We start from the raw sequence: 14,588 nt of genomic DNA on the forward strand, positions 1-14,588 counted from the left end.
GTCTGTAACTTCTTAAATAAAATGAAAATGGTGATTTAAGCCTTCTAGTCCAGCACTTTAGAGGTGGACAAACATGAACTTCTATGAGTTCAACAACAGTCTGTCTATATACAGCTACATCCAGACTAGCCAGGGCTACATTGTAAGACTCTTTCTTAAAACAAACAAACAAACAAAGCCTTTAATCCCAGCACTCAGGAGGCAGAGACAGGTGGATCTCTGTGAGTACAAGGCCAGCCTGGTCTAGAAAGCAATTTCCAGGACAGCCAGGACTACACAGAGAAATCCTGTCTCCAAAAATCAAAATACAAAAAAAAAAAAAAAAAAAAAACCAAACAAACCAAAAAATCCATAAACACAAACAAAAAACAATACCATAATAACATCAAGCAAAACACATAGGCCATACATTATATGCTTTTAAAAGGCAGAATGAAAGTCATACAAAAGTATTCACCAACACTGACAACAGTGAAACAGTTTATCAAACCTGCTTAGATATTTTACACTCATCCAATAGGAAGAAAGCCTTCCTCACAGAAGCACAGTGTCTCAGAGTAGAGATATGCACTGCATATAGTATTAGCCATCTCTAGATTTATCAGGGATTATTGAATAAAGGAAGACATTTGAGCCAAGCACATTTGGCTAATTCGGGTTATTCAAGTGATTTTGACTTCACCCCACCTGTTCTCATCTTCTTGTTTTGGGTGCAAAGCAATCTCTAAAACTTGAATCCAGTGACTTTGAAGTTAACTGACTCAATAAAAATTAACTGAGCACCTGAAATTTACTGGGCACAGAGACTGATCAAGCCCTAGTGAACATAATAAAATAGACCTTATACTTGAGACAGTTATTTACACACGGTATCCCAAATACAGTATTGGAAACAATGAAACGTGTACATGGTAAATTATGAGACTTTAAGTCAAATTTAACTTGTATCTTCTGCTTTTTTTTTTTTTTTTTTTTTGGTTTAACAGACAGGGTTTCTCTGTATTGTTTTGGAGGCTGTCGGTCCAGCCTGGCCTCGACTCACAGAGATCCGCCTGCCTCTGCCTCCCGAGTGCTGGGATTAAAGGCGTGTGCTGCCGCCACCACTGCCTGGCTTTTTGTATCTTAAAGAACAAAAGGAAAGTAAACAGAAAGGGGGAAATAAAGGAGCACATCGTGCTGGATCAATGGCAGCACGCCACCAAGAGCAATGTAAGCCAATATTACACGGTGAAGGGCACTGATGAGACTCCCACGTAATAGCTTCACTTGGAAAAAGAGACAGGAAAGCTCAGTAAGCATGCTGCGGGGTGGGGGGCGGCGCGGCTCAGTAGTTAAGAACACTTGCAGCTCTGGGCAAGGACCCAGATTTGGTTCCCAACATGCATGTGGAGGCTCAGTCCTCTCTGAGTTCAGGAATCCACATGGTTCACATACATAAAAGCAGGTAAGCACATACGGAATGACAAAAAGAAGCCCACGCCAGAAGATGTATAAGAGGAGCAGTAGAAGTTCAATGAAAAGTAGAGATACATTTTAGGTACACAGGCGGCAGCACTCCATGACTCTACAGGCTCCAAGTTTACAGATTCAATCAATCATGGACTACAGATACATATAAAAAAAAAAAAAAGAATTGAGACAAGTGCACTGCTGTTCCCTTCCATTATTTCCACAGTAATATAGCATAATATCTATCCATACAATGTTTGCGGTATACTAGTATAGGTAATCTAGAGATGATTCAAACTGTTTTGGTAGGGTATGCACAGGTTATATGCAAATATCGCATCATTTTATAATGGGGAACTGAGTGAGCATTTTGGCATTCAATGCGGCACAAGAGTAAATACCCTATGGTTACCAAAGGGTGACTGTACTGGGAATAGCTGAAAAAGACCCAAGTATGGTTGGTTTCCCCCTAACAGACTGAGTCACAGAGGAATTGGATTGTGACGGTGTTCCTAGGAGGTAGACCCTTGCTAGAGGAAGTAGTTATTCTTATCTTGAAAAGACACAACTGTCCCATGACCCCTTTCTTGGCTTCCTGGAGCTGACAGGATCCTTTCTAACAAGCACCTTGCCACCATGATGTTTGGCTTCCCACAAGCCTACAGCTATGCAACAGTTGATCATGAGCAGGCCCTCTGAAGTAATGAGTCAATATATGTCACTTACATTAGAAATTCTGTGTCCACGACAAAGGACTAACTGGCTGAAAAAAGATAATTCCCAACTAACCAGGAAAGAACCAGCAGCATGTCTCATATAAGACAATAGATCAGGTCTGGATATGACTGATTTGGCATACATGGAGATTTTTCAAGTACATATTTAGAAAAGTGGATTCCTAAAAGAAAGCAACAATTTAAAACAATCAGGGGATGAAATAACCCTCAATGAAGGGTTTATGACCCCATAATTCTAAAATGTCTGCATCAATCAAGAAAAAAGGTTAATTTTATGAGCCAAGTTAGTTCACAGAACAAATTTCAATGGCATAAAAATGAAACAAAGGCACCAATTAGTTTACAAATGAGTCTCATCCATAGATTTATTAAAAGAAATGAAGTCTCTGGTGCTTGAAAGCCTACGGTGGCCATCTACCACCAGTCTGATACAGTGAACTCAGGCTTCTTACAGGCAGAGCTCCGACACAATTTTTGACCCTCAATTATTTAAACAAGTTCCAACTTTGAACACAATGGTTCCCATGGTGATAGAAATTCAGCAATTAAGGGACAAGAGTTATAGAAATGATTCATATGTCACTTGTAAATGCTGTGTGACAAGGGAGGAAATACTGGAAGTCGGCGTACTTACTCTGTGAGAAAGCTGAAGGAAACCCCCAATGAAGACCCAACTATTCTACTGAAAACAAAATGATTAAGATATGCACTCTTACTTTTTTAATTTTTACACAAGCTGTTCTTTATGGATGGGGGTGAGGGAGAGATACACAGACAAACAGAAAGGCAGACACATAGAGAGGGTGGGGAAGTGTGCCCTTGCGTACACACACACACACACACACACACACACACACAGGGGGGGAGGGAGAGTGCACACAGTTTCTGCAATTAGTATTGGGCAGTTATAATGGCTCCTTTGAGAGGTCGCCATCTGTGTAGGGAAAGCCAGAGGCCTTGAACCAGACCAATGAGCTCATTGCAATGAACACTTGCAAGTAAAGATGTATGGACTAACGGGTGTACTGTGTGATACTACAGCATCCACACTAGACTTTTGTTTATCTGTGGTTCTGTGTTTCTTTTACATTTTCTTTCATTTTAATTTGAGGGAGGTTGCAAGGGCAGAGGGTGGATATGAGGGGATGGGAGATGATTGGGATTGAGAAGCAAAATGTGAAATTCCCAAAGACTCAATAAAAAAGTTATAAACAAGCAAATAAAAAAGAAGTCACTATCTTAGACAATGAGGAGCTTTAAACAAACCAAACAAAAAGGGTAAAATTATCACAGCGTCTATGACATGATGAGCCTCTGAAGAAATCGGCAGGAAAATCATTTACCATGAATATTTGTCAGTTGAGATCTTAGAGAGTGGACAACAGGTGACAAATAGGGAAAAGAGGAAGAGGAGGTGACGTACTCTCAAACATGCACCCCCTTTAGTACAGAACACATGTTTGTTTGGAGGAAACTAACATCCTGATCCTACAGCTCATCAGTTACCCTATTAATCTGCACAATGAGATGAAAACGGTAAAGTCAATAGAAACAACAAGAAAAACAATGTAATCATGATGTCAGTTGTACGGCGATTCATTTCTCTTAACATGAAAGCCAGAAATCAGTCTGAAAGGGCAGGGCTACTCTACATTCCAAAGAAAAAGAACTCTTTTTCAGCAAAATCAAGCCCCACACCTTCCTGGCAGCTGGACCAACATGAAAGACTTTATCATCTTGTATTCTCATAGCACAGCTCTGGCAAAGGAGAGGCAAATACTACTCCAGTTCACAAATGATGAAAGCAAGATTCAAGAGCAGTCATCCTTACTAAGGCTGTTTGGCTTACATCCCGAATGAAACCTATTTAAATGGATTAAAATCAGTGAGTGTCCACACCTGGAAGAGGGGCCAAAACCAATGAAACATCTTAGTATTTTACCTTCCATTTTAATTCTCCATATTCTAGACATCTCTCAAAAATGCCATTATCACTGACTCTCAGGATGGAGTCAGAGAAGATGATTTTACCTTCCCGTCTTCCTTAACCTGTGACAGGCTGCCCTAATCAGCTTTCATGCACACAGGCACACATGCTCCTCGCATGGCTCCTAATCACCATGTACCATGCTGAACAGCTGCAGAGGTCTGAAGGGAATTGGCAGAAATGTGCAATGATGTGCTAGCCACCCCCCTGAGGCAGCGACTGCCCTGCCTGCTCCCAGACGCCAGAGCTCATGGGTGTTGACTGTCATAACTGACAGGCGCAGAAGACAGCCAAGTAAGTGGTTTCAGGTGGTGAATCAGGAAGAGTGGTTTTGCATCAGGAATGCTCCAGCCCAGCAGAGCTGAGATTCATCCTGCTCCCTGCGTGAGGATACAGTATCCATCATTTACAAAATGTCACTGTGGGGGACAAAGCTTCGTCTCAGCACAAACAGAATTTAATCAAGTCCCTTGCAAAGGAACCAGTAAATGAGGCCGCTCCCACTAAGAGGAACCTAATTGCTTAAGAACATCACACCTGACACTTGAGATCAGTCCTCCAGGACCACTCAGCAGCTGCTACAATAGACTGTGATCTGTGTGCCCAGGGATGATACAGAACCACAGCAGGACAATACTTACAGGAAACTAGTAGGTGCCACAATATATGGCAGACCCTACCACACAAATAAGTATGTGCTGTCACTTCTGGGTGACTGTGCAGGCTTCCTTCAAAATCCATGGAATTCCTTGGCTGTCTATACGCAACTGTTTATGAGACAGTGAATGAGTGATATGGTATCAAGCGGAGAGATAGAGATGTTAGACGATGCATCAGATGATAGGAGATATGGAAATTGAAACAAACTTACAGCCATCATTCGCACTACACTTCATGAATGAATATAGCACTCTGTCAAGTTTTATACAATGACAAATGAGCCTATTCTCTGAAGGAACCTGAGGAGATTTAATACTCATTTTAGGGAATCCAGAATTAGTGATTTCAACAGATCAAACTTCAAAATATCTTGCTATGATTTACCATGCTACTAACCATGATACACACACACACACACACACACACCCTACTTAAATCGTTTGTTTATTTAAGATGAGATAGCATGTAGTCTAGGCTGACCTTCAACTCTTGACTTCCCTGTTTCAACATATCAAAATGCTAGGATTACAGGCATGTCCCACCATTCCCAGACAAGTGACTGAATCTTGTCTGTGGGTAGGAATGAGTGCATCTTATACCAGCTGAGAACCAGAGCTGTATTAAATAACCAAAACATTATCAGTCTAGGGGAGTAAGTAACATGGGTTTAATGGTTAAGACCAGACCAATTTGATGTCTGTGGCCTGTGTCACCTCAGGGGTTCATGTAAGATAAAATAAAAGCACCATGCTGAACTAGCCTACCCTTCACTGGCCCTGGAAAGTTAGCCCTGCACTCAGGAGAAACGACCACACCCCCTCACGGCAGGCAAGGGAGAATTGACCCCTCATGGCTTGGGCTTAAGGATGCTGGTTCCTCCCCCTGGTCTGAGGTTGGCAGCCCCAGAGGCTAGAATTGACCAGCTCATCTACCACCCAGCCCACAGTTGGGCCTTGGGTTGGCCCACTGTAGCATCTACGCCATCTTGAACCTTTTGGAGCTCTTGAAAGGACAAATCCTGTGGAACGATACCCACAGGATCTCCATGACTGGGGACAGCCTCAGATATCCCCGAGGAGTTCAGGTGAGGATCAAGTGATGATGGTGTACCAGAAACCAGAGGCCTTGAACCAGACCAGTGACTCAATGAATGAACATTTGCTAGGAAAACTGACTGGACAACAGGGTATACTATGTGACCCACCATTCCCAATACCACCATGACAAATAAAAGTTGTTGAAGAGACAGGAAAGATGAAAATGCAAAGAAGTTTCCTTTCTTTTTTTGCTCTTATTTTTGTTTGATTACTTTGTTTTAAATTTTTGTAAGGGGTGCTGCAGGGGTGAGAGGATTATAGGAGGACTTGCATGATGTGAAATTCCCAAAGTATCAATAAAGAAATCATGGTTAAAAATTTTTTAAATAAATAAATAGAGAGACCAGATCAAAAAAGATTATGGTATTCCAAAGTATTCAGAAGACATAATATTTTTAAAAAACCAACCCATAAAATGAAATCTCTCCTAAAGTATTTAACTAAAATATTATTCACATTCCCTTACTGAATGGCCATCCCATTATTTTCCTTGCAAATCCATCCAGGACACAACTGGTTCTGGGCTTTGGAGTCAGATGTCAAGAAGAATAAAGATATATTCATAATACTTGGAGAACATTATCATAAAAATAATATTAGGACATGCCCTGTAGGTTTCCAAGCCCTTAGACCATAAAGTCAACAACATACTACCCAGCAAGCAGTCTTCACAGTAGCTCCTGAGGATCCACACCGTTTCCCTTTAAAGCCCCTACTGTCTCAGTAGCTAGAGTAGCGGCTGTTGGAGATTTCAAAGGCCAGGTAGCATTCACGTACAACACATTTCCCTATGCATGCTCTTAACAGAGGAGAACATGACTTCCCTCTGCCATAGTCATCTTGCTCCTCAGAAGTAGAAGAAACGTTAAAAAAAGGCAGCAACTTTTCTTCTACTAACTCCCATGGCCACAGGTTATAATGGAGGTAGCTGCAGAGAACAGGAGAGCCAACTGAATGCAGTGTGAGGCAATATGCAATTATTGAAACTGGAATTGAGCCTGGAACCTGCCGTGAGAGCACTGACAATCAAACTATGGTCAGGGCCCCAATTTCAAACCTCTCCCAAAGGGTGCCACTTCCTGACACATAGACACGCCTCTCTTCATATCAAAGTAATTCCACTTGACTTGGTCAGGAGTGTCATATGCTGCTAAAGGGACTAGAAAGGACCTAGGTTAAATTATCACTCCTAAGCATGAGACCAAGTTCAAAGACTTGCAAATGTACACTCATCTTTTACCTTCTTCCCAATGAGCTTTTTTCGAAGAAACTCCCGGGCCTCAAACATGTAGGGAATGTCATATAGGGGACGCAGCTTCTTGTTCTTATCCTGCAAGCAAAACAGAATATGCTATTAGGAATGGGAAAATACAACAAAGGCAATATATAGGAATATATGTGAAACTGGCTGTCTCCTAGGATCACAAATATTAACTAAGTACTAGTCACCTTATAACTGGCTACTAAATAGTTAGTTGAAATGCTTTATTGGGAGGAAATTTTCTTTTTCGAGTGGCAGGCTCAAAAGGAGCAATTGTAGTGAGCCAAGTTGGAAATAAGCTACACAGAAGAAATTCAGTACAGACTGGGACCCACTGGACACATGCACACACGCACTAAATCTAATTTCAAAACTGCTATTAAATACTGACCAACTACCAACTATCTATAAACTAGCTGATATCTTTACATTCTGAGCACAAAATAAAATTTAATATAGTAATAAAAGAGACCCTAGATACAGAGTAGCAATACCAAGCAGTTTTGAGTAAGTATAAAATTATGTGATAAAAATTCAGAGAAATGGAAACAAAGATGTGATCCAGGAAAGTTTCATTGACATACAGAATGTAATAAGCAGGACAAGAAAAAAGAAAAAAACCCACTATTGTGAAGATTAGAATTAGGAAAAAATCGAACAAGGAAAGAGACAGAAAGGATGTATTTCAACATACACAACTTGGATCATCTTACAGTCCTACACATCCCTTCCAAGGTTGTTCCACACAACTGTCACCTACAGATGATGTGAAAGTCTTGATGAAAGAGACAAGAGCAGGAATGACTAGAACTTAAGAAGCTTTTAAAGATGAATTAACAGAATCTGACAACACAGTGAACAGAGGGGAGAAATCCAACCCTGAGTCATAATGACAGGGCGAAGAAGGCCAGAGCTGCTTGCCTATGACGGGCTGTGGAAACTTGAGGGATGTGCTTGAGACAGTCTGATATGATTACTATAGTGTCTCTTTCACATGAGACTGTTAGTTCCAAGACAGCAATGACCCTACACATTTCTTTCTTTCTTTAACTCCTCAGAGTCATATACAGTGCAACCCTTTTGGTATATATTCAGGTTAAGTATGGTAGGAGAACATGAAAGCATGTACAGAATTATATGTGGGGAAGGAAAGTATATGGGGGAGAAAAACCAGAAACAACTTCCTATCATACAGTGATTTCCATTCTCCATGACCGGCTGACCTGGTCCAGTCTTTGCCATCTATTTTGTATCTGAAAAAGTGAGATGCCTCTGTCTCATCTGAGTAATACTTAAATAGGTATTTGTAACTTCTTTTTTTTTCCTTAAATAGCTTTCAAGTAAAGAACTTACATCATTCTAATGCTACTTTGAAAACTCATCCTAAAGTCAATATTAAGGAAAAAGGAAATGAAGTAGGTGTTTTCTCTTAGAAGGTAACTGAGCTTTGATGTATTGAACACATAATAAGACATTTCAATTCACTGTCGTGGCCAAGAAAACTTCTTATAAGAATGTAAATAATTCTTTCAGTTACATGGAATTTTGAGCTTCACATTCATCATCTCACTGTCATCTACTTCCTCTGTTGAATTTAAAAAAAAAAAAAAAAGAGGATGCTCATTGTTCAGCAATCCCAGAAAGAGAAGGCACATCTTTTCAAGAGCATGAGCATCCAAGCTCAGAACAAGGTCCTGAGAAGTATGACCCTAAACATGAGAATTTTACAGAACAAGAGAAGAGTCAACATAGAGGCACTGGATAGGAGCTGCCCAGTCTAAGGGGATGCTGGGTAACAAAAAAATAAAAAAAGATGTATTATAGATATTTTATAAATGTCCTGAAAGCCAGGCATAATCAAGGGGCCACAAATTTCAAGAAGCTGTTGTGCAGCATGAAGTAAACCAATCCTGGTAGTTACAGAACGCTGAATCTAAAAGTTCACATCCTTCCCCAAGGTTGAAGAAGCCATAACCAATTCCTGGGGAAAAGAGACCCCCTAGCCTGTCAAACAACCTGAAATTTATGAAGGGAGGTGGGGGTACCAAACTTCTCCCATCATCACTCATGCTAGGGTGGTTTTCTCCTTTGAGTCATTCATGCTCCTGTAAAGGACCACATCTTCTCCAGTAAAACCAGTAAATTCTTTGGTTTGCCAAGAAGGACTTTGCTGGAATGTTCTCCTTGATTTGTCATAAACAGATGTTTGCTGCCAAGTATAACATTTAGCACAGAAGTCCTAAAGAGAGTTATTGATGACACTTAATGGCACAGAAGACTTGCTGACAGATTTTACTTACTAGCAATGGACAGGACTTTAATTTGTTTCGTTTTGTGGTAAAAAGACTCAAACAAAAACTAGGAAAGTCCCATACACTGAACTCTATCCCAGTTCCAACAGGATTTTTAATAAAGACAAAAATCAATGCTTATCAGAATCAGCCCTCAGGAATAAAATAGAACCAATGGATTCACACTCACAAAGCAAGAGAGGAAAATCTATTTACAAAGAGTAACAGTGTGATAAAAAACTCAGTGAACAAAAATGTTCTAAATTAATTGAACAAAGCAATGATGTTTACCATTCACAGCCTGAATTTCTGTGCCTTACCTAAATACCTTGAATGAGAACATGACAGCTAATTGGAACGCTAAAACTAAAATTGGAAGACAAGGAGTACATTTCCAGAAAGTACCCCAGCGAAGGCCACATGGTGATATATACATATACATGACAAGTGGTAATGTAAACAAGACTACTATTTACAAGCTGCTCTTCAGGACTGGACTGATACGAAACCCCCTCAAAAGAAGGAAAGCGAGGAAATAGTATTGTCAGCAAGCACCCTAATAAAAAACAGGGCAAACTCATTCTGATTATATGTCTCTCATGAAGCTAGGAAAGAAGAAATAGCACAAGCAGAAAACAAGGGATTGCAAGTGAAAGCAGAACGATCTTGTTACTCTAACCCGTCAGAACTAGGAGCTATTGACATCTACAAACATCTTACAAGAGAGATAGTAGAAGTCCCTAAGAAGCCACAAAATAAAAGCAATTCCTCCAAATTACCAGGTACATAAAAGCCTTTGAAATCTCTAAGCGGCAACTGAGGTATGGAATGTATTCTGGGGAAATAGGACTGCAGCTGAATCTTCCTGCTAAAAGGAACTGTCTAGTTTAGAGTCTAATTTACATGGAAATATTTTTTTCAAAATAAAAATAGAAGAGAATGCTTGCTTTATCTGGTGGGTGGATAATACACAAACCAATATGTGCTGTGATCACCATTCCTCCTGAGAACTGACATTGCGTGTAGGCCCTGCAATGACTCATATTAAAGACGGATAACTGCAATCATTGTCCCTCTCCTCCAGCAAGAGGCCCAATACCCACAGCTCAGCACATGAAGACACATCTGGCCTTTTGACGGGAGGCATTTTAGGTCACTAGCCAAAACAGGGAAGTGTGGGGTCAAAGATATTTTGAAGGGCAAAGCAGAGACCTCCTGTCAAATCCTTGCTTTCAGCCTTTTCCTAGCCTATCCCTAAAATCTGTAGCCATAGAATATAATGACCTAGAAACAGTTCAGTACTTCTTGAGGTTCAACAGGATGGGGCTGAGAGTACGCAAAAGGTGGGTAAGACTTTCTAGTAAGATTTCTAAGTTCTCTATCAAAAAGACGGAGCAAAGTAAAAAGGGGGAGACACAGACTACTTAAAATAAGTGAAGGAGCAGAGTGGAACAGAACTTGAGTGGGGCCATGACATAGTGTGCGTGTGGCAGGCTTCTCTGAGGTTACCTTTTCTCAGAGATTCAAGGGAGATATGGCCATTGGAATTCAGGCAAAGAAAACTAAGTGCAACCCAGGGGTGCCTGGTGGGTTCAAGACAAGACAAAGATGCTAGGCCTCTGGAACCAAAGGTAGGAAACAGGAAAAGCAACTTTATTTCCCAATTACCTCAATTTACATTCTCCTCTCAAAATACTTCTTAAAGGGATGTCATTAACATCTGGATCACCCTGATCTTCAGGTGGAGGATTTACATTTCAACGAGGGAAAGGGACAAACTAGGACATTAATGCAGCAATCTAGGTAGAACACAATAGTGGATGACAAACGCGTGGTAGCAGTATAGAGGTAAGCTGTGGTCAGAAATGCAAGAATTTAAAGGTGGACATGGAACCGTCAAAGAAAGGCAAGAATCAAGGATGACTTTTGGATCTGATGAGTAGGGAACCAGATGGTGTAGACTAGAGAAGGGAGTGAGAGCAGGCGTGGAGTTGTGGGTCCACAAGCTTCAGATGCTAAGAGGCCCCTGGAGTTGAATGGGCAGCTGTATGCACAAAGGAGGTCTGGAGTGTGAAAACTGGTTTAGTAACCCGAAAGCTGGAGCATGTAGAGTGACAACTGGATCCTCAGGAAGCCGTCTAACACGGGAGAGAGAAGCAACTAAGAAAAGTGATGGAGCAGGACTGATTCACTGTATCAATTACTGCAAAGCTGGCCAAGCAAGATAGCGGTGAAGGTTCAAATTCTGTATCCAGTTTGGTCTTGGAAAGTTCATGAGGGTAGTTGTTGGGGACAGCAGGAGTAAAAGCCACATTAAATCTAAGAATGAGTATGCAAGAGAATGGGAAGAATAAAAAACTGAGAGAAAGCAAGCAAACAACTTCAAAAGTTGTGCTGAAAACCAGACAGAAATGAGTCAGGGGTCAGGAGAAGAACGGGGTGAAGAGTTTGGGCTTCATTTGCAGATGAGAGAAATGATATGCCACAGTCCACCAGTGAAAGGATGAGTGACATCACAATAGAGGCAAGAACTACTAAAGCAGTGTCCTTAAATACCAGCAGGCAATGCTTTGCACAGACAGAGCAACCTACTGCTGGTCTACATTTGTGGAGATGCAAGTTTCTGTTAGGTGCAGGGTCAGGAGATGTGCTGGAACTTTCTTCTCATCATATCAATTCACTCATGGTAACTCCAACAAACTGAAAAAAAGAACTGAGGAGAGAAGAGGTAAAGACTATACATAGATACTTCACTAAAGAACTCGGAATGTTAAGTTTATGAAAAAAGAATAATTTCAGCTGGGCCATGATGGCTCAAGCCTTTAATCCCAGCACTCATCAGGAGGCAGAGGCAGGCGGATCTCTGTGAGATAGAGGCCAGCCTGATCTATATATAGAGTTCTAGGACAGCCATGGCTATTATACAGAGTAACCCTGTCTCAAAACGGGGGGGGGGGGCAGGAAAGGAGGGAGGGACGGAGAAAGAGAGAGATGGAGGGAATGAGATTTCAATAACCAGAGAAACTACATTACAAACATCACATTGACAAAAATTCTTAGGGAAAAAATGTGGGTGAAATTGGAAATGTCCTTTACCTACTGATAGAAACAAAAAAATGTCATTCTGATATGGTAATGTACAATGATGCTTGGTTGGGACACCCCTCTAACTATTGAATGCTACTTACAACATAGATCCCAGGCCCTAGGAGAAGACAAGTATAGCAATGTCCATAGTGTACTTATATAATGCAATACAGCAATCAAGCTGAATTAGAGTAACAAAACCATGGAATATATTTGAAAATAATATTCAACAAGAAAATGAAGTTTCAGAAAGATGCAGTAAAGCCCTATATAAATACAGAATAAATGGACAAAAAGAGAATTATGCTATTCATAGATCTACGTCAGAAGTAAAGGTGTAAACACATATACACACATGAAACACAGTTAATGCCTACTGACGCAGGATAGAGGAAGAGAAAGCGCTGATGATGATACCCAGGGATTTTCATACATAAATGTAATGTGCTATTAAGAAGCAGATATGGAATAATGTCAAGGTTGAAAACAGAGGCTGAGAGTTTATTACCACTAAACCTAGTTGATTGCCTTCACCATTGCTCGCCATGTCTTGTTCTACTTTTATTCCTGTGTGCAGCAGACTAACAAGCTGTAACTCCCCTCGCAAAACACACACTATATTCCTGTCCTTTATCAAAACAGGAGAAAAAAGCCAGTCCAGGGCAGATGTGGCTTTACATGATGCAGAGGGAATAACTACAAAATAGGCTATGAAATAAACAGGGTCAATACGTAGTTTGACTTTTGTCTTAAAAATGAAACAAACTATAATATATTAATTAATGTAGCCAAGCAGAATCACACTCTGTGAAGATCTTAAAACTGCTGAATTAAAATAAGAACAGACATGATCAGACTTAAATGAATAACATTTCAAACAGTAAATAATGGACCAGTCCCAGTAGCTCTGCCTCACATGGCTTCTTAATAAACAAAGGCTGCAATTTCCATTTGAATTATAGACTTAAAATAGGAACAGTATCACATGCCCTGGGCATATTTACAATCAAGGACCTTTCAATTCCCTTGGCAGCCAGGAGACAGATCCACAAGAATATCCACTGGTTTGTAGTCCTAAATATACAGAGCAGCACATTTCTATTTATATTATTAAAAAAAAAGAAGAAGAAGAAGTCTGCTAACCATGAAGCTACAAGGCAACAGAGGTGAAGTATAAACTAGTAGCCACCTTGGCCAAATGGGAGATACCTAATTATGTCTACAGGAGTGTGCAAATTATACATGCTCAAACACCTACCAGCAATTGTCATGACGGGGTGGGGGCAGCTTTATTTCTTAACTAGCTCTCTATATATTCTCCACTCAAATACATCTTAAGAATAAGCAAGGCTATTACAGACGGACATTTACAATGCAATGCATTTCATACACATCCCAGGGACCAAAAGGAAAAAAATGAAGGTCTATAAGCCACACTTGAAAATGCTGGGGAGTAGAAAAGAAAGAATAATGAACGTGCTTAGTCTAGAAGTCATAGAAGATAAAAGAGATCAGGTTTAAAAAAGCTAGAAAGTCACAGTGAAGAGCTTAACTGAAAATAAAATGCCTCAGTAAAGATAAACAAGTAGGTTAATGACAATTGGGGACTCCTTGACCGTCTATGCAGATAACAAATGGTAACACTCAAGTACTCATTGATGGTTTCCAAATATTCCTTAGTACCAACTTGTCCAAGACTAAGAGTGGAATCTGAGATTCTATTAGAGAGCACGTCCACTTGACTACACCCAAGGAGACAGGAACAGCCAGACCCTCACTCTTTCCCGAGGGCCAGTCTTACACTAACCAGGGTGACAGGGAAAGGGCGGGGGAAGTGGTAATTCATGAAACAGTCCCAGTTACAAATGTCTCCTGGCAAACCGCCAGCCCAACAGTTTCACAGATCCAGAAGAATGAGTGAAGTAAAGCAAATGAAGGCAGCCTCGTGTCCTTGAAGGAAAGGGCTGACCCGTTATCTCCAGTGCACAGCACATGATTATATTCAACAGGAACTTGCAC

The 14,588-nt window shown here is 40.6% G+C and overlaps 1 protein-coding gene across 1 annotated transcript in view; it reads right to left on the reverse strand.

The window, feature by feature from the left end:
* Positions 1 to 14,588, reverse strand: part of Snd1 (staphylococcal nuclease and tudor domain containing 1) — a 401,485-nt gene that overhangs the window by 254,998 nt on the left and 131,899 nt on the right. The window contains exon 11 of the mRNA XM_040728507.1: positions 7,171 to 7,260. Coding sequence (XP_040584441.1) covers positions 7,171 to 7,260 — 90 coding nt within the window. The remainder of the gene's footprint in view (positions 1 to 7,170; positions 7,261 to 14,588) is intronic.

Source organism: Mesocricetus auratus, unplaced genomic scaffold (genome assembly GCF_017639785.1).
Source record: "Mesocricetus auratus isolate SY011 unplaced genomic scaffold, BCM_Maur_2.0 Super-Scaffold_100019, whole genome shotgun sequence".
Classification (NCBI taxonomy): Eukaryota; Metazoa; Chordata; class Mammalia; order Rodentia; family Cricetidae; genus Mesocricetus; species Mesocricetus auratus.